At 40.9% G+C, this 22,360-nt stretch overlaps 1 protein-coding gene and 1 long non-coding RNA gene across 4 annotated transcripts in view; one reads left to right on the top strand and one right to left on the bottom strand.

Annotated features, from left to right (window-relative positions):
• The first annotated feature begins 8,271 nt into the window (after window positions 1–8,271).
• LOC309890198 lies at window positions 8,272–21,370 on the top strand. Its single transcript, XR_014319393.1, has 5 exons — window positions 8,272–8,558; window positions 17,100–17,238; window positions 17,471–17,598; window positions 20,097–20,136; window positions 21,247–21,370. It is a non-coding gene; the product is annotated as an uncharacterized lncRNA (long non-coding RNA).
• DOCK8 (dedicator of cytokinesis 8) overlaps window positions 11,262–22,360 on the bottom strand; it is a 96,567-nt gene continuing 85,468 nt past the window's right edge. For 2 of the 3 annotated variants that reach the window (XM_082783861.1, XM_082783860.1), the window contains 9 exons: window positions 21,303–21,446; window positions 20,276–20,407; window positions 19,345–19,479; window positions 18,718–18,807; window positions 17,431–17,667; window positions 16,644–16,787; window positions 15,442–15,548; window positions 14,384–14,551; window positions 11,263–13,739 (listed from right to left, as the gene is read on the bottom strand). In XM_082783861.1, coding sequence (XP_082639987.1) covers window positions 13,679–13,739; window positions 14,384–14,551; window positions 15,442–15,548; window positions 16,644–16,787; window positions 17,431–17,667; window positions 18,718–18,807; window positions 19,345–19,479; window positions 20,276–20,407; window positions 21,303–21,446 — 1,218 coding nt within the window. In that variant the 3' untranslated portion in view covers window positions 11,263–13,678. Of the gene's footprint in view, window positions 13,740–14,383; window positions 14,552–15,441; window positions 15,549–16,643; window positions 16,788–17,430; window positions 17,668–18,717; window positions 18,808–19,344; window positions 19,480–20,275; window positions 20,408–21,302; window positions 21,447–22,360 lie in introns of all 3 variants that reach the window. The other variant, XM_082783859.1, reaches the window with a different exon arrangement.

Genomic DNA, 22,360 nt, shown 5'->3' with positions numbered 1-22,360 from the left:
TTTCTTTCTTTCTATGCCACTCCTCTGCTTTCCTTCTGCCTTTTTGCTGTGTGATTTTCCTTAAAACATGAATATTTCTAGATTTTTTTTTCAGATATAACACCTGAAACTCATGAATGCTGAACAGCATGGATTGCTTCAAGAATATTGATTCCAGAATATAGCAAGGAAGACATTAAGAAAATTTAAAATTTTCTGGTTTTCCCAGTGGACCACACCCAAGTAGCATTAGGCAAGAAATACAGGGTTTTTTTGTCCTATAAAAGGCTAGCAGGCTCAGTGATATTTCCATCTAAATAATTTCCAGTAGTTCTTCTGAAATACCCAAAGCCATTAAAACATTTTAGAGATTAAAATGCACTGAGTATTTTTGTAAGCAAAGCTGTTATGATGGTGGTATAAACTATCTCTTAAACCACTAATATTTACTTAAAAAAAAAAAAAAAAAAAAAAAAAAAAGACACTTTAGTATATTTTAGTTCAACAGCACATATTTTTAGAAATATTTGCAGCCCAAGTCCGTGACCAGGCCCTGCAGCACATTAAGCCACTAATAATTATGACTGTGCTAAGTCTCTATGAAAAGGCAATTGTTTATAGCTGAGCTACCAACTCTAGAAAAAAATGGGGGGCTGATGAAAGAAATAGTTGAGACAACAGAGAGTACCACTTACCATCAGATATAACAACAACCAGAAGGAAAGCACACTCAGGCCAGCAAACAGCTCCTTAGCATCAGCTCATTCATCCAAATAGTTGGGTCAGGACCGTGTTGTACCAGAAACTGTACAAACACGGAGTGAAAGCACTCCAGGCCGCAGCAATGAACAGAGCAAGCAGATAGGGCTCTTTCTACTCCTCCCACTTAATCCTTTCTTTCAGGAGTTGCCAGCTCTTGACAGTTTACACAAGTGAAATTAAATAAAGAAGTCAATTGTTGGTTACCTGCGAAAATGTGGCCGGAAAAGACTCTTATTATGGCCACGCAGTAGATGGTACTTTTCTCTTGGACATTGCAGCTGAAACCAACAGGCCTTGGGTCACCCTTCAGCAAACAGGGGTGAACTTGGGGGTCAGCCAGGTGAGGAAGAAGGGGGATACAAGGGAGCAGAAAGAGAGGAGGGCCAGTGAGCGTCTTCATGCTCGGCTCCATCCTCACTGGCCTCCCGGGCACATGCACATGGGGGAGGTTGGGAAGCGAGGTGGCAGACACTCCCCAAACTCCCTGGAGGGAAAAAACAGCTCTAGTCTAAAGGAAAGCTGGCAGAGTCTAAGGGAGGGAAGGGGTTGAGGGTGCCAGCATGTTCCTCGCCCACTGCAGGTGGGCACATTTAGTGGAGGAGCAGGGAGCAGCTCCCTGGCGTGCACTGCAGGTAGGAAGGGTGGATATACCCCTAACTTTCAGCAGACAAAACCAACCCACTCACCCCCTAAACCAACAGGAACAACAACAACCAAAACACAATCCCACCTATTTTCCTTAAACCAAACCAAACCAACAAAACAGGTGCCACGTATTGGTGAGCAAGGTGGCCAAGAAAATCACAAGAGGCATGTTCTGGGGTTGAAGAAGTAAATTAAGGTAATTATTCCAAGAAAGTGTTCACATTGCAATTCTCATGATCAAGATCTGGCCCAGATAAATATTGTGTATGCTTTGACACACTTGTCTGTGAGCTATTACTTATACTGTGAGTGCAAGTGGCCTAGTAGCTATATCAGAGGCAGGCTGCACCAGCCCTGCTCCCATTTGCAGCCCAAGTCCTGTTTCAAAGTGCAGAAAGGATACCACAGATATCCCAGAGGAGTCACCTTAGGGCTTCCTCTAACAGGCATGGGAATCTGTGCCTCCACAGCAAGCAGCTCCTCAGCAGGACAGTGGATGGAAAAGGCTGATGCTCACTGATGTTTTGCACAGTGCCCCTCCACCACCTCCCTGCAGCACCCCAAAATCTGAGATGCAAAAATCTACAGCTGCTGCCAGGGCTCTGCAATGCTCACAGCTCCAGGGAGGCCCCTGAGGCCACAAAAAACTTCACCTGGTCTGTTGCTGTAAGTGGAAACAGCCCTGCCTCCTGAGCAAAACAATCCCATTAAAATTTCACAAACAGAATAATCTTGGTTCTGCCAAAACAAATCAAAAAATTGAAACTTTCTTTCCATGGAAAAATCCAATGCTTCCCTATGCCTGATTTTGCCCAGCCTAGAAATATTACCAACACCAAACACACACACATAGACACACAAAGAAAAGTCTCCTTACCAAAAGGAAGCTCTGGCTCGTGGCAAGCAGCGGTCACAGCATAGGTCTAGGCCACATCAGGAACCTAGTTCAGCCCTGCCTTAGTCTTCCTCGGGTACTGCAGATGGGGTGGGATGGGGATGCACTGCAGGTAAGCACCTCCTGCAGAGCCCTGGGGTGCACCGCTGCTGGTGTGTGAAGGACACTTTGAAGTGTTGATCACTGCCCAGCAGCTGCTGCTGCCAAAGCTGAGTACCAGCTTAGGGAATTAAGCAGAAGTGCATCTTAAAAGCACTGCTTCCTTTCTGCCCTGCGAACCCTCCTGCAGAGCAGGGGCCACACGCTGTGCTGGTGTGGATGACCCCACTCAGTGGCCACAGCAGCTGGGAACATTACACATCCCAGGACTTAGATTAACCCTCTGTTAGCAAGCCTGTAAAAACCCAACTCTTTTTTTTTTTTTTTTTTTTTTTTTTTTTTTTTTTTTTCCTCTGTGCATCTGCTGTCCTGACTCACTTTTTAGGGAAGCAGCAGATTCGGGAGGTGTACAGGCCCTCTGTCACTGCTCTCAGTCCAGTACTGCGCTAACAGATTACACTGCATGGCTTGTTCCCTAACGCCGTCTGCAAAGGAGGGAAGCTACACAAACACAAAAGGAGGCAGGCTGTTTTCTCTGCCCTGGCTCAGGGCTCACATCTGTGGCAGCCTGGAAATAGTACCATGTGCTCGTCTGTCAGTCCAAAGTGAGATGAAGCGATGCAATGTGCGGCTGAGTTCCTATCGCCTGAGTTTTCAGCCCTGGAGGGTGCATGTTGCCATTTGTCACACATTGTCTCGGATCCCACCATAATGCCTGTGGACATTTGAGGCTCAGCAATTTTCTTGATTTGTGCATGAATGCACAGGAATGCAACTCCAGAAATCATTTACCAGATGAAATGTAGCACTTGCCTTCCCCCTTATCTTTAAAGGAGCATTGCCAGAATACTATACTCCCCAAGCTTTGACCGGGTCGAATAAAATGGGAGAAAAGTCACCATAATTTTGCCTTCCAGATTTAATCTACCTTTTATCACTGAAATGTCTCAAAGGATGATTGCTTTATTTCCAGAGCTACCAGACTTTTATTTTACTTTTGAGCTGGGTGAAAATGTTATTGCACTTTCAGTTGAACCAGCAGCATTATGCAGTTTTTGTTACCCAACTCAGCCTCCACAAAGAGCTTTACTTGGACTTGACATCTGCCATGAGTCATCTGACAGATAGAGCGGGCACATAGTAATTTCTGTAATGGGTACCTGCATAGAGCAAGCTGGGTCTAGAGCTACATTAGGGAAACATGCTACAACCTAACATTGCCACCAAAGGTCTGTTAGGACAAACATGATGGGGGAGATGAGTGGGTCCACACGCCAACTCAGGAGCAGGAGGGTTGGGCTGGAGAAGTTCACAGGACACCTGTTTCTTCTGCCAAGGCAGGCAAAAAACTTTTCACAGCACCCCGATAGCAAACTAGAGACCAATAGTGAAGGAGAAAAGGAATAATCATACTGTGCCATAAGAGGAAAACAAGAGAGAAAAAAACACTTCAGCAATTTCTTGCTGGAGCCAAGATGTTTGTTGAGTGATATCCCAAAGTTAGACTCAAGTCAGAGTGATCCTAAATCTGCGCGTGTTCCCCCCAGGGAACGGCAGGGTCAGGAAATTAATGATCCAAGCATTCTTTTACCTAATGGAGGAGTTCCTGCCTTCCTTGGAGCTGATACTCATTGCTGACTTTGGCTCTGCAGCAAGAGATAGGACCTGAGGGACACTTTGAATGATCCCTGCATTTTACATGCATTCAGAATTTTCTTTCTGTCTTTGTACACTATGAATTCTCGAATTAAAATGTGCTCTGTTCAAGATTTGGACTAGTATGGACTGTTCTAAGGCACAGACAGATCTATTTGCTTTGTACAAATGATGACTTAATTTCAGCTATGGTTTTCATGAAATTCATTAGCCAATTGTTCTCTTAGGAGGACAGCTTTCTCAAGATGGACGATTTCTCAATCTTCATCCTAGTTTCACAATGTCATTTTAACTTAGCAGAATGGCACTATTCTTTCTTTCTTTCTTTCTTTCTTTCTTTCTTTCTTTCTTTCTTTCTTTCTTTCTTTCTTTCTTTCTTTCTTTCTTTCCTTCCTTCCTTCCTTCCTTCCTTCCTTCCTTCCTTCCTTCCTTCCTTCCTTCCTTCCTTCCTTCTTTCTTTCCTTCCTTCCTTCTTTCTTTCCTTCTTTCTTTCCTTCTTTCTTTCCTTCTTTCTTTCTTTCCTTCTTTCTTTCTTTCTTTCTTTCTTTCTTTCTTTCTTTCTTTCTTTCTTTCTTTCTTTCTTTCTTTCTTTCTTTCTTTCTTTCTTTCTTTCTTTCTTTCTTTCTTTCTTTCTTTCTTTCTTTCTTTCTTTCTTTCTTTCTTTCTTCTCTCTCTCTCTCCTTCTCTCTCTCTTTCCTTCCTTCCTTCCTTCCTTCCTTCCTTCCTTCCTTCCTTCCTTCCTTCCTTCCTTCCTTCCTTCCTTCCTTCCTTCCTTCCTCTCTCCCCCTCTCCCTCTCTCTCCCTTTCTCTCTCTCTCTTTCTGTCTTTCTTCTCCTTCTTTCTTCTCCTTCCTTCTTCTCTTTCTTTTTCTCTTTCTTGTCTATTTTTTTTTCCTTTTCCCACTAAGCTGAATAAAAGAGCAAGTTCTTTATTCCTGTTTTGCAAACAACTTTGTGAAGCTGCTTTGGCAGAGACTGAGGGAAGTTTTAGCTGCTCTTCAAATGTATGCTCAGCTGATTAACTGGTGATTTATAGCACAGGAGCTGGGTGTGTGTTCTCCCTCGTAACTCAGAGATTCTTGGTCCTGCAGCATCTGATTCTGGCTGCTGCACGGGTAAGAAACAGTACGAGCTGAACCACATGCCAGGTCTAATAAAGCTATATTTATGTTTTGAGAAACTTGTGACCACCAGTGGAAATCTTCAGCCTTTGGATGTACCTCCTGACAACAAAACCTGGCACAGACAGTGAGTACAGATTCGTCTGTAAACAAAACTGGCCTATTGCTTCATTTTTGCCAGGCTGAGGCTTAATTTGGGATGTGGTAGTTATTGTACACACACAGATACCCTCTTACTGTGGTCAGACCATTCAGGAACAGATGCAGAGTCCCTGATTTCAATGTACAGTGTGCTATTCCCATCTCTGCAGACAGTGATTGCACCTCAGTGTTTCTAACCACGCCACGGGCAGCCCAATTAGATGAGTTGTTTTTACTGATACAGAGCACTGCTAGGGATTCGCAAATAAGACAGTCCTTAAAGCATTTCTTGGTTTGTTGCTTTTCCTGCAGACAAGGCTGTGACAGCTCTGTTTCACTGAGTAAGGGCAGTCTCTCAGTCCTGTTTCATGTATTCACTAATGATCTGGGTGATGAAGCAGAGTGTACCTTCAGCAAGTCTGCAGATGACACAAAGCTGGAAGGACTGGCCGATAGGTCGGTAACTCCACAGTAATTCCAGTGCCCTTGGAAGCAGTGCTCCTGCTGCCAAGATGACTAGCAGTATCCTCGTCTGCATTAAACAAAGTATTGCCTGCAGGTCAAGGGAGGTGATTTTTCCCCTCAGCAATGGTGAGGTTGCACTTTCAGTGCTGTATCCAGTGCTGGGCACACTGTAAAAGAGACCTGGACATACTGGAGAGAATGTGGCAAAGGGATACTAAGATGATGGAGGGACTGACGGGAGCACCTCTGCTGTGAGGAAGGCTGAGAGAGCTGGGACTGGCCAGCCTAGGGAAGAGAAGGCTCAAGGGATCTCAATGTCTGTAAGTACCCAAGAAGGGTGCAAAAAAAAAGAGAGACAGGTTCTTTCCAGTGGTTCCCAGTGATGGGACAAGGCAACGTGTGCAGACTGGCACACAGGAGGTTCCCCCTGGACACACTTCTGTGCTGTGTGGGTGATGGAGCACTGGCACAGGCTGCCCAGGGGCTGTGGAATCTCCTCCATGGGGATCTTCAAAAGGCACATGGGCCTGGGCACCCTGCACTGAGTGTCCCTGCTTGGGCAGAGACTTGGACTAGATGTCCCCCAGAGGTTCCTGCCAGCCCCAGCTGCCCTGCCATTCTGTGATCCCACCCTCCTTCTAGCACTGGCATTCAGCAGCCCCTTGGTAGCACATGCTGGCATGTCTCAGCTCTCCTATGTAGTTTCCTCAGTGCTCTCCTGCACAGCTGTGAACCACAACACCTTAGCAGCTTCATAGCAGCTCCTTCTGACACCTGACTGTCCTTCTCAGCCCATGTGTGTGTTGAGGTGTCTTGGTACATGACAAAAACTAGAACAGCATCACGGAGGGCGGAGATGGGAAATATTTAAAAACAAGCTGCTGAAGTTAAACATGGGATTAAACAAGCACAAATACCATGTCCTGAATGCTTTCCTTTAGTGGGCTGTGGGAGCGATCAGCAGGGAAGGAAGGCATAGCTGACCTTTCTAGGAAAATGGCCTCCTCCCGTGAAATGTTCTGCCTGCCAGCTGGGGCCAGAGGGTCAGTGCCCCTCTGAGGGTGCCTGGGTTGCCAGCACGACCCCAGTGGGTGCACTTGGGTAAAGCCCCCATCAGCTAGTAAGAGAGATCAGCAGTGAATCTAAACTAAAGGGAATGTCAGGGCTTTCTGCCTTTGCCCTCTCTTTCCTCAGACTGTTCTGTGAACTGGTATGTGTGCAAAGAGCAGTGCAAGCTGGAAATACAGATACAGATTTCCCAGCCCCTCATGAGGACAAGATTGGTGAGAAGCAGGAAAGCAGCAAAGCATGAGCCTGGTGCTCCCTTTTCAACCAGCAGCACTCCATGAAAGGAGTGCAATGCAATGCAGCCATGTTCTTGCTTCCTTATCTGGTGCTCGATGGCGAGGGCAGCAGCACACCACGCTATGTACGTGCTTGGAAATGCTGACAGCAAATCCTCTGCTTTGAACTTTTAATGGCATGAAGTCACCTTGGCCAGATTCCTGTCTCTGATGGGAGCTAAAAGCAGATGCCTAGGAGACAGGACAAAAACATAGCAAGTATAGGAAAATACTTCTGTCACTGTACACATCCATCTCCTGGAACACTGCAGTGCAAAGACTTCCTAAGCTGGGTTTCGCCTTCAACACTGGGTTTAACTGATTTCACTGTACCTTCCTTCTGTAGATCGGTAGAACTACCTATTGAGTCTATTTATATTTCTGAAATACAGACTCTCTTGGGGCAAGGAGTTCCAAATCTAGTTCAAGTTCCTATTCTGGTGTAGAAAAGGTCTCCCTCTGTTTGCCCTAAACTTGCTACCCTATCATTATCACTCTCGTGCCATGTGTATAAGGCAGCCCTTGTTCACCTTCTCTGTGCAATTCATGATGCACACCAGCAACATCTCCCCGAATACCCATGTTTCCAGGGTGACTCATTTTCACCCGCGGCGTCCCTTGTGTGCACAGGCCATGCAGACGGCGGTCACTCTTCACAACCATTGCTGCAGGAGGTGTGTGGAGCTGTGATGCTGCTGCCCAGCTGCCTGGATCCTGCACTGCATGCACAGTTCAGGAACCTGCTCTGAACCCTCCAAGGAAAGCACCGGGTGCCTTTTGTTTGCTGCTTTTTTAGTCTTCCAGGTCTTGTGGGAAACTAGAAAAAGCCAGGCAATCAGTAAAAAATATACACCACCACCAGCACCAAGAAAATCCAACAGTAAAAAAAAAAACACCAAACCAAACCAAAAAGAACCCCCCAAGAAGAATATAGAAAAAAATATACAATTTCTTCCCTGTTTTCTCATTTTTTAATCTTCTGTAAATGCTATTTGCCTGGCAGTTCCCATGAAAGGACAACACCCTGGGTTTGGTGCTCAGTGCCCCAGGCAGTCTAGAAAGTGAGGTGCATCTTACTTCTTTCTCCCTTTGTTCCTTTCAGGGTGCTGGGTTTTCATCTTTTGCCCTCCTACCACTTATTTATTTCATTATGGGTGGATTTCTTTCACTGAGCTGCAACCTTTGCCCCATGCCGAAACAGGTCATGGGTGCTACTGGGTTTCTCTACAACCCGAGCCTACCTAGTTATGAAGGACTGGCTGTATTCTCTTTAATTTGCCATGCATTACAAGAGTTTTGCTCTTTCTATTGTAATGAGTGGCTGAAGACTGATACATGAGCAGATTTAGTTGAAATCTTCTAGACCCTGTGAGATATTCTCCCCATGTTAAAAACTGGAAGCATAAAGTTACAGTGGAGGTGACATCATTTCGAGACAACTTCAATCTTTCAGGTAAGAAACATCAGCTTAGTTTTTGTGAAGTTATTCTTGCATTTTATTTTATTTTATTTTATTTTATTTTATTTTATTTTATTTTATTTTATTTTATTTTATTTTATTTATTATTTTTGTTTTGTTTTTAATTGTAGTATCAGGTAGGGAAAATGTCACCCCAAGGGCTCAGTTTTAAGTCCAGGATTTTATGCCTTCGCTCAAGAAGGAAGGTAGACTTTTGGGAGCACTTCCAACCTTTTCTTGATACCTGAAAAGGGGTTGTACATTTCTCTTGCAGTTGACCTACAAACAAAGAAAATCATATGTTTTTTGTTTGTTTGTTTTGTTTGGTGTTGCCTACTTCATCCTCTTATTAAGTCCCAAAACACTTGTTTGCTTGGGGTTTGAAGATCACTTTCTGGCACTCTGAAGTTTTGGATGTATCAGTGATAATAAGCTTTTGTTGTTGCTGCTGCTGTTGCTGTTGCTTTTTTTTGTTGTTGTTGTTTTGTTTTGTTTTGTTTTTCTTTTCTGCAGAGATTTCTTTGGGAAACTACAATTTGCACAGTCATTCACATTTCAAAAGTCAGAAATGTGCAGTAGGAAATCATCCCTTCCAGTTTTACAGATGTTTGCTAAATAGCATAAAACATAGTTCCCCTGTTATCCAGCTGAAATTCCGTCTTCCTCCAATTATTAGAGTTTCACTTACTTTATAATTTGGATTTCACCAGTAGGCATCCAATACATGTTTAGATATATTCCACAAATACAGGTAAATACAGGAAAAACAAACAAACAAACAAACAAAAAACTTATTCCTATCAAAATAAATAATATGAATTATTACATAGATATTTTTCTGTGCCATAAAATTCAAAGTCAACTTTGTAAGTTAGGAAAAAACATGTGTAATGATTTAGAATACTTACAATTGTATTTATGTATCTTCTATTTCTATACACATGGAATTTAAATAAGTACATACCAATTTTTCCTCACAATTTTCATTGAGAAGGCATATAGTTTGTTAAAAGTGTGTAGTAAACAAGAGGTAATCCATGCCTAGGTCTGTATAACAGCACATGCTGCATAAACTCACTATAGGGAAGATTTAAAAATTAAAAAAAAAAAAAAAAAAAAAAAAAAACGTAGAATTCAGGTTTGCAATTTTTTTTGGAAAGGGAAATTTTTGTTTTGAATGGTACAAAGCAGGAAGGTTTTCTAAACTAATCCTAAAAAAAAATAAATAATAATAATAATAAAAAAATCCAGGGATCCAGGGTCATTGGCATTTTTTTTTGTGTGTCCTGATCAGCTGAACATTTTGTTTGATATTCTCAAGAGTTTTATTAAGCAGGATTGCATGACTATTATTTGTGAAAAACTTCATAAAGTAAATATTCGTGTTGGAAGGGACCCACAAGGATCATCGAATCCAACTCCTGGGTCCCCAGAGGACCACCCCAAAATCAGATTGTTTGTCTGAGAATGTTATCCAAATTGCTTCTTGAACCCACTTGGTTCAGGCTTGGTGCTATGACCACTGCCCTGGGGAGCCTGTTCCACTGCCCAGCCACCCTCTTGGAAGGTTAGCTTTTTAATTCTTCAGCACTTGGAAAACAGTCAGTTTTTTAAATAAAAACATTTCATTTAAACCAATCCCTCACTGAGAGCATAAGCAGCCACGGAATTATATTCATTTTACCCTGTCAAGCAGTCAATCTTCAGGTTTTACTGTTACCTTTCCAAGTAGTAATTGAGCTCTGCTGTGAGCATGCATTGCCTTTATTCATGTAATCAAAAAACAATTTTCTAGAGGGGCCCCTTTTCCTTTCAGTTCCTGGTTAGACCAGTGCATTACCCAGGCTGAGATGACTTACTTTAACCACGTAATTTAACCAGCTTAAAATATTGTTAAAACATAGTCAATTGAGCCACTCCTCAAATCACCCCACTTCCAAATGCAGCAGTAATTGCAACATCCTGTGAACACTTTGTATGTGGTCCTGTCTTCCAGAAGGAAGTGGCACTGTAACACAGTAAAACACTGTTATTAGGTGGTTCATTTCTGCAACAATCTCTGCTTTGAGAGATTGTAACACCTTGAGGAGTTCTTGCTGTTGCGGCAAGATGGGGCACAGGAGGGGCTGTGAACAAGCAGATGCTGGCACTGAGCTAGAGGATTCCAGCCTTAAAGTCAGCCCCACACTCCTTAAAGCTGCTCCTTGGTGGTAAATGCAAGGAGTGAAATGAGGTGTGGTAAACTCTCAGCCCAGTCACCAGTGGGAACCTTTGGATCTGGATGGAGATAGTTTTGTTTGCCTTTGATTGCAACAGTCTCTGTAGTTTACCCCTGAACCTATTATGTGTGGACACACACAACCTTCTCTGACCTTGAATAGCCCAGAGAGCATGCAATTGAAGAATCAGGTGTGATTCTGCATTATACCTACACACCACAGGAAGAAAGGAGGCCTTTACGGTCATTGAGCTTCCAACATGCCATTTTTCATGGCAATTGAATGAAAAATGAAGTTGTAAAGCAAGCTGTTACCTGTTACCACTGCACAGACACAATTTATCATAAGGACAGACCAACACTTTCCCATCCCAAATCTTTGCTTTCTGCTGAATGGATGATTCTACAAGGAAAGGTTGCTCCTACTGAAGCTTTCAGGCACATTTTTCCAAGGTATAAGATATAACAAAATGGTGCTTCTGAACTTCCTATGAAACAGTCACTTTATTGAAAAAAAAAAAGAATATCATAAGGTAGAAAATTTACATTTCATATAGTTCAACTCTTCAAAGAAATGTACAAAACCATGTGTCGTTTGTGGAGGGGATGACATGGGTTACAAACTGAGGGCTAGACTGGCCAATTGTTTGAGGGGTGTTGAGCTCATAAAACTTGAGCATTGAGTCCTTCAGTATTCAAATTACCCAGAGAATTGTTACAACAGAAGGAGAAGAATTGCACAGGACCATGCAATATAAAGCACTTCATTACTTTTATATACTATATTGTACACCTGTAGGATTTTTTTTCATTTTATTTGATTTTGTTTACCTGACATTTCTGATATTTAGCAGTAAAGGATAAATATCTTGTAAACAATGAGGCTGGATTATGGGGTGGAGAGGTGACAGTATTCTCACCTTCTTCCAAAATAGGCTGTTAAAGAAGATAAGGGGCTAGGCTTTGACAGGCAGAGACTTCATGACTTCAAAGCTTTGGGAAATTAGTCATCTTTTTAACTTAAAACTGTTTCACAGTAGCTTTAATATAGAAAAGCCACTTCATGGAGGTGTCTTTTCCTTTGAGCTTTTTATAGTATATATATGTTTTTACATACTTTGGATGCTTTCACTTCAAAATTACAGAATATTTCTGATTTTTACATTTAGCAAGACTATGAATGAGAAGGGAAGTATTTCCTTGCACTCTAAGTGCTTGTAAGTACAGCATTTTATTTAACTTGCTTCCAAATCCCATATTATTAGACCATTTCTGGTGAATCTTCTGCATATTACATGCAAAATCTGGCTTACTCAGATGTCAGTGGAAGTGCTGGGAATTCCTAGGGAATTCCTAGGGACTTCTGGGAAGGCTGCAGATGAACACGAAAAGTCAAAATGTTTCTACTAAAAGCAGCAGCCTCAGCCTACCTTATACTGACACAGCGAATAGGCTTTGTATTGAGAATCACATGGCATGAATTTTGAGAAGGTTCACTGTACTTTTTCTAAAACAATGCACATAGAAAAAAAAACTCCTTAATTTCACTGTTTCATTTAATTTTAACATTAAATTATGTTCTTGGGTAAATGGGATTGGTTACTTGAATCAGCATTGAACTATCATTTCCAAACTGTGAAAAGATGCAGGGAACGAACTAACATCAGGGAACTTATTTCAAAACACAAGCATTACACAGTAAACAATGTCACAGTGCAAATTGTGGTTCTACCATGGCTTCACTAAATGAGTTCTAAAGTCTTAATATTGCTGTGTATCAACATCCCCATCTGCAAAATAGTAATAATATTTCCTTACTTCAGAGAAGTGTTGTAAAGACTATTTAGTAAGATGCTTGCTCAGGGCTCAGAAAATACTAAGCATTAGACATTATAAATTACATGCTGATTTATCTTAAAATGCAGTAAAGCCTGCATAAGTGCTTTGTAGGAAATCCTCACTGTGTGCTTTTGAAGTTAATTTTGTATAAGGTTATCTATGTAAGAGCATTACATAATAAAAATCAGTCATAGCTTAGCGCCTTCTTTTTAAGCTATTACTTGTTATCTTTGCTAAACATCACAGAATCACAGAATTGTCTAGGTTGGAAGAGACCTCAAGATCATCGAGTCCAACCTCTAAACATGACACTGATTATGAAGAAATACAAGAAATCCAACATGTCAGGTAGTTGTCTCTACATCTCACAAATAATGTACATACTTTTCATACAAAAGAAAGAAAAATAAAAGAAAATCTGTAAGAATTATTTATTGCTACTTGCTTTCTGAGCTTTGGCAAGAGAATTTGTGCAGAAATCTCTCTGCAGTTAAACACTGTGATGGAAACTGGTGATAGAAACTGAAGGTATTTTTCCTTCCTACAGCTCCAGCTCAGTGAACACTGAGCAGGGGTCCATGTCCCTTCTCATTAAGAAAACATTTAAGCATGTGATTAACTTGCAGAATGTGTTTTAGTGCCAAATGGACATGGATAAATGCTGCCTTGGAAAAGGAACATAAATAGATGTCATTCCTCAGCGTTTCTTAGATATCTTGTTTGGATTCATGTAACACCTCAGCCAAACCTCAGCCTGCCAGTGGTGACCAATCTCATGCCACTGATCACTGCAATGGTCTGCCCCTTTTGCATTACATGACTATTTCACAATAAATGTAAAAGCATCTAAAAAGCTCCCTGTTTTTTCCCAAGCCCTCATGAGATATAGTTGATTTGGAGTCATCCCACAGTTCTCTGATATCTCATTTAAATGCATGCTGTCCAGAAAGAGCACATGCTATCTTGTAAGAGGAGATTTCTGATTTCACTGGTGTTGAATACTCCATCACTTCTTGCTTCTGGCATGAAGCTCTTCCTTGGCTGAAGCAGTTAGTCCTTAGGTGCTTTGTGAACTCTGGGCATCATATTTCTTAAAACTGTGGTTATGAAAAGATTCCCTGCAATGAAATGGATCCAGAAATAAAGTTTGCAAATTAAAAAAAAATCCAGGAAATACCTGCCCCGTGAAAAGAAGCAGCTTCCAAATCACCAGCTGAAACATATTACATGTGTGCAGACCAGAGGCTTAGTGCTTCTTCCCCTCCCACCCCACACTGGACACAGTGGATTTGTGAAGAAGCATATATTTTTAAGTAAAGTACAGAAGTAAAGACTCTTCTGTCGCAGTCATGGGACTAGACTGGATTATGTTATCTGGAAGTGAAAAAATCACTCTTACTTCATGATGGCTAACAACACAGGGTGCCATACATTCAAAATATACATGTTCTTATCTGGCTTCAAGTGTTTAAGAAATGGTTAAGATACACTTGATCAGGTTGAAGGGGAAGCGTTACGTCACCATGCATTAAAATGATATCAGTCCCTAACCCCTGATGGACGTGCTTGAGAAACACAGTTAATACTACATTCTGCTCCAGTGGGAGTCAGCAGACTTCTTTCATCAAGTATGAATTTGATACTGTGTATTATAGTCTGTTTTCTGCTGCTGGGAAACCTGCCTTTTCTCCTGACGAAAAAAAAAAAAAAAAAAAGGCATATTTTTGTATAGCCGCAACAGGAAGTCCTGCTCTATCTGTACCTTGTGCTGTGGACTTTCACTACAGCATTGTACAGTTCTGGGATCTTTCTCTCAATCATGGGCCTAAGGTTCTCCTTCAGCTTCCCATAGTTCTTTTTGAGTTCTTGCTGATATTCCCGCTGGTCAGCAGTTATAAGGCGCTTGTTCTTATCCACTGCTTCACCACACCTAGACAAAAGGAAAGAAAAGAAGGCATGAAATGTATCACTTAGTTCTGCTACGCTCAGTAACTTTGTGTTAGGTAATTTGAATGGATCAGTTGCTGGCTCCTCCAGGCCAGGCACTCCTCTGATAGCTGGTCAAGTTGAAAGTGAGAAAGGGCTAGTAAGAAATCTCTGTCCAAGTGCACAAACTGAGGTAATATTTTTAAGACCATTAGAAATGCATGAAAGAGCTAATAAAAATAATAACAAAACACCAAACAATAATAGTACTAAATAAATGTAATGGCTGCAGAATACTGAGTAACTGGCCAACTTACTGTCAACACATGCAGCTACAGTATTTGACAGTAGTATCATACGCACAAGGCTCATTCTGATTTTATTCAGAGTTGTCTTTCAGTAATTGTGCTTTGTCTTGACTAAAAGGATAAGTATCTTGCTATATGAGTATGCTTATTAAAATTTACAAGCAAAGGACGTATGTGTCCACCACTACCAATGTGTCTTGAGAGGGTCAAACATTTTCTTATATAAATATATATAAGAAATATTTATACATTTATATTCCTATATATAAAAATCATTTAATAAAATCAAAGCATTAGTTTTAAGTGCTCAATTTCCCTAAAATATCAGAAGATAAAACTAATGTAATCTCTTATTTTCTACATAATTCTTTTGAAGTGTTAAAATTTACTCTCATTTGGGATGCAAAACCCACCAAAGCACTGACCATGAAGCAGAGACAAGTTCTGTAGCAAGTGTCTGAAGCGTGAGCTGTTAGGATTTGTGGTTTTAGCTTGAATAATTAATTACACAGTGATATTACTGTTGCATTATTGCCATTACTGACATTATTGATGCAATTCAATATTTCAGTTTTGTTTTACTGACCTCATTATAAATTCTTTGAAGCATAACCTCAGCTTGTTGTGATGTCGATAAAGTTTGGGGTCTGCTGGAATTTCAGCCAGGAACACTTGTGCTACCTCTAGCGGTCCCTTATAGGAATAACAAAGGAAAATGTCAGAAAAACATCTGCTTAGACTGAAAACAGAGCACATGTTTGGTTATTTTGTTTGTTATTTCATGTGCAGAATTATGAAAGAAAATAAAAACATGAACAGTCAGGAGAACAGGACTTTTTTTTTTTTCCTATTTTATTTTTGTTAGAGTTTTTGCCTATCATATTTTATCCTCCCCTCCTTTTATTTCTCCTCCAGGCCCACAAAGAAGAGAAAGAACAAATTCTAGTCAGTAGAGAAGATCTGGGGTAGCTGTACTACCAAATCTGGTTACATGATAGAAACACAGTTCCTTATGTTTGGTATTACAAAGACCTCAAGGGAGTTAGATAAGCCCAGGGCAGAAAGATGCTACTCTCCAAGGCTCAAAACTGCATCTTACTTCACACTGGAGGCTTTGACTGATGAAGAATCTGGAGAAACCAAGTGTATTTAAGCTTTCAGCAAAGAAACCAAATCCTGTGAAAAAGCAAATAAGGCCAACTTTCATTCTTTCCTATCAGATTTTTTTTTTTTTTTATCCCTCTGCCAGAGAAATCCTCTGCATCTGTATTGGTTTGAAAAGAAGGAACCGTGGACAGGAAGGAGCATGGAAGACATGTTCCTGTCAACAGAGACATGTTATGTCAATTTAGAGCATTTCTTAGACCTGACACCCATACCTCAGCTGATCTAATTCATGTTAGAGGCTCCGTGACCTGAGAACCAACCTCTCATGAGATGTATCTAGCACTTCTTGTATCACCTGGGATGGCAATATCACAGAAACAAAATGTCTAAGCACTTCAGTGTTTCTGCTTTAAACCAGGACTTGGAAAGCATATGCAGGTGCACAAAACTGTAAATGAATGGAGGGTAAACTGTTTATGCTCCCTAAGTCTAAGAGCAGAAAGTCCTAACGATAATGACTAGATAGAATACAAGAACTACATATCAAGGGATAAAGTGTAAATGCACATTGTGACTAAATGTGTCTGACTAAATGTACTTGTCCCAGTGAAAGAGATGATTGCAGAAACAGTGCAGAGCATTATGAAGGAAATATTAATCTGGCTTATTTTGATCCCTTACCTGATTTACAGTGGCTCCAACTGAGCCCTGCAAAACCATTTGTAACATTTTGGCATCTGGTGGCTCTTGGTTTGTGGCTGCAGTTAGTTCCTGTGTTTTCTTCCTCATATCTTCAATAGCAACTTCAATTGGTGTTAAAATAAACTAGTGGAAATGGAAGAGACGCTTCATTATTTGAACCATATACACAGATGAACTGTTCTAAATCTGGCAATAAAACCACAATCAATCCATGTTAGAGTAGTAGTTGTGAAGTCCAGGAAGACTGTTCTTTCTAAATGCCATCTTGATAAATGCTGCATTTGATCCACAACTCTTTGGCGTCTTACCTTGCAAGAGTAGGATTTGGATCAGACTCCCTATTTGTATATACTCATTATTGCCCTAAGTTACTGATTTCATGTCTTAAACAGTTTTCCACTTCCTACTGTTAAGAAAGTTTCCTTGTCTCTACAGCAGCTCTGAGTCCAATTTAATTCTTTAACTGTGCTTTATCAGCTGAAGTACAGCCATAAATAGAGCTCCATGTATCCTCCTGCACAGCAACTCAGAAGTCGAAAGAAGGATGTATATCCTCCATCCTCTCTGCTTCACCGTAAGTACTCATCTTGCATTTCTCTACCTATTCTATGCCATTCCAATTTATGAGAATGTCTGAAAACTTCAGCCTTCTTTTTTTCTGTCAAGCAAATAATTTGAAAATCTCCCTCTCTCTCTACCCTCTCCCCTCTGCCCAGAGACTCCTTTAGCCCCTGAGAAAGTAGATCTGTCCTCAAAACCCAATTACCTCTTCTTTTTGGATAATATTTATTCTGGTTTTGATGTAGGGGAAAGCATGCATTGTTGTCAAGATGGTGTTCCTCTTGTATTGCTCGCTAAGCTCTCCTCTAGGGCGCCCATCCATGGTGAAAGGCGTAGTGTACATGAACCGACAGAGGTTGAAGTTCTTCTCAAAGTAAGTTACCCTGTCCTTCATCTCATACTCATCAAAATATGGCTCCACAAAAGTAATCTGTATGTATGCCTGAGAGAAGAGGAAAGAATCATTACAGTACTTTACAATGAAAAGAGTACATATGAAATATCCCATAGTTCACACTTGGCTAAGGATGGTCTGGAACTGCACAGAACTGCAAATCCTTCAGAGCTCCTTCTTTTCTCCAGTGCTGACAAAACTCATCTCTGGAGAGGGCACAGCATAACTCTGGGAATCAAAGCAAGAGCAGGGACTGGAGATCAGAGCTTCAACTTTCCATCTGCTGTGACTAGCTACCAAACTGAGCCTTTCACATAAGATTTCATAGAATCACAGAATATTCCAAGTTGGAAGGGACCCACAAGGACCATTGAGTCCAACTCCTGGGTCCCGAAAGGACTACCCAAAAGTCACACCATGTGTCTGACAGCGTTATCCAAACGCTTCTTGAACTCCATCAGAGTCAGCGCCATGACCACTGCCCTGGGGAGCCTGTCCCAGTGCCCGACCACCCTCTGGGTGCAGACCCTTTCCCTAACCCCCAGCCTGACCCTCCCCTGTCCCAGCTCCATGCCGTTCCCTCGGGTCCTGTCGCTGTCCCCAGAGAGCAGAGCTCAGCGCCTGCCCCTCCGCTCCCCTCGTGAGGGAGCTGCAGACCGCCATGAGGCCTCCCCTCAGCCTGCTCTGCTCGGGGCTGAGCAAACCAAGGGGCCTCAGCTGCTCCTCATACATCTTGCATACATCTAAACTCCTCACCATCTTCATAGCACTCCTTTGGATGCTCTCTAATAGTTTTATGTCCTTTTTGTATTGTGGTGCCCAAACTACTTGAGGTGAGGCCACACCAAATGCAGAGAAAAGCAGGACAATCCCTTCACTTGACTGGCTATCTCCTTGATGCACCCAAAAATATGGTTCACTCTCTTGGCTTTAAGGACCTCCCTAGTCACACAGGTATAGCTGTAGGTTTTTTTGTTTGTTTGTTTGTTTGTTTTTTTGTGCTTTGCTGTTTGAGTATAAAAGCTTCAAGGAAGGAGATCCCTCTCTCTCCCTTTCTCTTCTGTGATCAAGTACTCAACTCAGTAGTACTTTCCCTACCTTATTAGGATCCAGCTTGCTTTTGTCTACAGGGGCAGAGTCTTTAATCACTTCCACAGCATCCTCCCCAAAACACTGGCCATAAAATCCCTGGAAAAGAAAAGGAATTATTCCAGAGTGTGTTTAGTCCTTAATACAAAGCTAATGACCTATGTGTTTCTAGGGAAAAGGAGCAACTATGACTATTTCTGGGCTCTGTACAGTAAACACACTGCTTCATGAACAACAGCTGGCCAGGCTCAGGCAACTTACTGACAAAGCTCAGTGTGAGCTGCTCACAAAAATATAAAGATCCAGCTAAAAAGAGAAGAAGAGAACATTGCAGTTTGAAGAAAAAGTTGAAAAGGTACCAAAGCAAATATTGGGCCTGTTTAGCTCAAATCATTCAACATATCATGAATCTTCCTGTTAGAGACATGGCCTTAAGGTACTGAGAATAGATCACTTTCATCATTTCACTGTAAAAAGGCTATAAAAGAAAGGATATATACATAGGGAATAATCTATTGTATAGATCAGATTGTGACTGATTTCTATATATCAGTAATAATAGTAGAGTTGTGCACATTCATTAGAAAGTATGACATAGCATAGGAGATTATATTATCACAACATTTTTTTCCTTACCTCTAATCTGTGAGAAATCTCGGGAAGTTTGGTAATCGCAGGCTCCTTATAAACAAATTCCTGTTCATCTAAGTCCCCAAATTTGGATCCATAGAAACCAACACGGAAATAAGTTCCAAACATTCGCTTTTGACCCTAAATGATACAAAGAGGAAAATTACAATTACTTCTTATTCAATGGCAACATAGAATACTTCTAATTTTTTTTTTTTTTTATTTGATGCACTGAAAACAACAGAAAACCTACTAACCCTACACCTTCCCGTATTTCAGAGCCATATTTAGTTTTCTGTGTTTTCAATGCCAATGAATTAGAAGCACGTATTCATGGAAGAAAACATAGAGGTGAAGGGGACATTTGACTGAAACCCAACTAAAAATTTAGGCTGATCATGAAGTGACTTTTACAAAACAAAAGAATATATTCCTATGTTTCTTTAAGTCCATCAAACTTAACAAAATTCAAATTTTGCAATGAGCAAAGGTTGGTAAGAACTTGAGACTGACTAGACTCAGTAGTAAAATGCTTCTGGAGGTAGAGAAATAAGGGGCAGCATGTATGTGGAGAATTTAGCCAGGCATTTGTCTTTCTTCTGTTTAAGCATTGAAAATACTAGCTAATGGACAAGAAGGTTGTTTTTCTTAAGTCAACATGGCCAGGTTGAATCACGCAATTTCTTATTCTAGGTTTGTTCAAATGTCCTTCTGTAACTCTGAAACAGTATTATATTCATTTATTCCTTTTCTTACAGGGAGAATAGAGCTTGTTTCACTGTAGAGTGTACTTCACAGGTAAGACAAAGCATATGTAAGCTGTTGTTACAAAAAGGAAATGGATCTAGTTCATACCAGTTTTTATTTTATTATCACCAGTCATAAACAGTGTAGCCCAGCAACCTGTCTTGCTAGTGCTGCCTTGCCTTACAAGTACCTTATTAATAATGCTGTCAAAGGCCTTCTGTAGCTTGCTGTGTGTCAAGGTAAGTTTTCTGAAGTCTCGATGTGCTTCCAGTATAGGGATGACAATTTTGTACACCTCATTCACAGTTTCATACAATCCCCCCTTGGGAAAAAAAAAAAAAAAAAAAAAAAAAAAAGGAAAAAAATTAAAAACATAGAAGAAAAGAAGTGAGTCCTCAGGCACTCTGAAAAGGAATTGGACCTATACCAATGGACAGGCTGAAAAGGGTACTTATGGGACTTTAATCTGTTATGTAATTTGTTTTAGCTTTCTAAAATCTAGTAATACTAAAAGAGTAGTTCTGAAAGTAGCTCTAAAGCAAAAACTGGATCAAATTTGGATCTCTGATCTGTTGAACCCTCAATGCAAAATTCCTGTGTGAAGGACGTGGTTTCTGGTTATGGACCAGAACAGTTAAGAATTTTAGGTGAGAAGAAGAGAATGGATCTATTTTGTGTGTATGGCTTTATTGAGACCAATGAGCAACAAAACCTGCATCTGCAAAAAAGGTACCCACATGATTTCTTCAGAGATGCTAAATAATGCTCTTTACCACTGCAGCAATACAATGAGCTAGTTGAGTATTAACACCATGACTCTACATAATAAGGGTAGATTTTTAGGGCAGTAGTTGTACTCTGTGTGAAAGCATAGCAGCAACTCTCACATCTTTCATAAAATCTGTATCTTAAGCAAGACCTTCTTTTTTAAGATGTACCATCCCATGAAATATATCAGCCAGAAAGTCAATCACTTTCCGCTGATGCTGCCTGCAATTCCCACTGTAGAGGTGGGTACATAGCTGAGCTAGGCTACTTGTAAAGTGTGTTAAGTGGAGCTGTTTGAGACAAGGCTGGGTCAACCACAAGATGCATCTTGTTATCTGCAGTGGGGCAGATCTGTGGAGGTTGAACAGTAAGCCTGTCCTTCCTTGTGTGCAGGAAAACAAGCTTGCATAGCTTCTCTACATCTCCACATGCTTTTGGCCCTCACTCACCGTGCTGAAGAGTTCTGCTGCTTGTTCCAGTAGCCCCACCAGACCACTTTCTGAAAAATACCTCCCAGAGCATATACCATCTTCATCTGGGGACAAAACATCATCTGAAACAGCAGATTCCTCCAGCACATTGGATGAAATGTTCTAAAGTAAATCAGAGTAGAAAAATCAGGATCCAAGAGCAATAGTCTACAGTAAAGACCCAGGCAGAAACAGTTTCAACATACTTATATGACAGAAAGAAGAATGAGATGTAAGTGCAGCCAGGGGGTACATAGTTAAATCTTATTTAGAAGCAAATGGAACATCATAAATTTTCACAGATGACAGGTCAGGAGATTTTTAGAAGAATCCCAAGCTTTCTTGCCTCAGGTTTAAAAGGCGAACTCCTGTAGATCACTAACTGACTTTCCTCTGGTGGCTGGATTCCCCTGGATCTGCAATGCACAGAATCTCCTATGCTCCAGGGGTCACTGGCAGTCATGCCCTTTTAGTTTCTATTACCTCAGAGATGAAAAAAAATCAGGCTGCACCTCATGTCTCCCGTGAGCTGTTTGAAGAAGCTGAATTTTCAAGTTGTTAATTTTACGACTTCAGCAAACGAAGTAGAACACAGACGATATTATTCTACAAGCTGCAATACTGGAATGTTCCTTCTTGTCTCAGCCTCTACCCTGTTACACCTTGATCCTAAACAATTTACTCGTTTTTTTTTTTTTATTAAAGTTACTGATCTTATCGTGTGTTTAAATAAAACTAAATAAATTGTGCAGTGTCAAGTCACTCTTTGAGATTCTAGACCACAAAGTAACAAGTCTGCAGCTCTTCAGGATCCATTTGGATAAATGACGTTGGGTAGAACCAACATAAAAAATATTAGAATATACAGAACTACATATAAATGCACATTAAAATATGTGCAAATACAATATGGAACAAGCATGTGTGACTTTCAAGAGCAGCAGAAATCCTAAGGTTCAATTTGCTAGTGATTAAAAGAAGTTAACTTCGTGTCATGGTGTCTCACTTCAGCAGAACTGACAATGTCAGCCTGTCTG

Source organism: Aythya marila, assembly GCF_965140915.1.
Source record: "Aythya marila genome assembly, chromosome: Z".
Classification (NCBI taxonomy): domain Eukaryota; kingdom Metazoa; phylum Chordata; class Aves; order Anseriformes; family Anatidae; genus Aythya; species Aythya marila.
The sequence above is the reverse complement of the archived record's forward strand: the minus strand, read 5'-3'. Positions and strand labels throughout refer to the sequence as shown.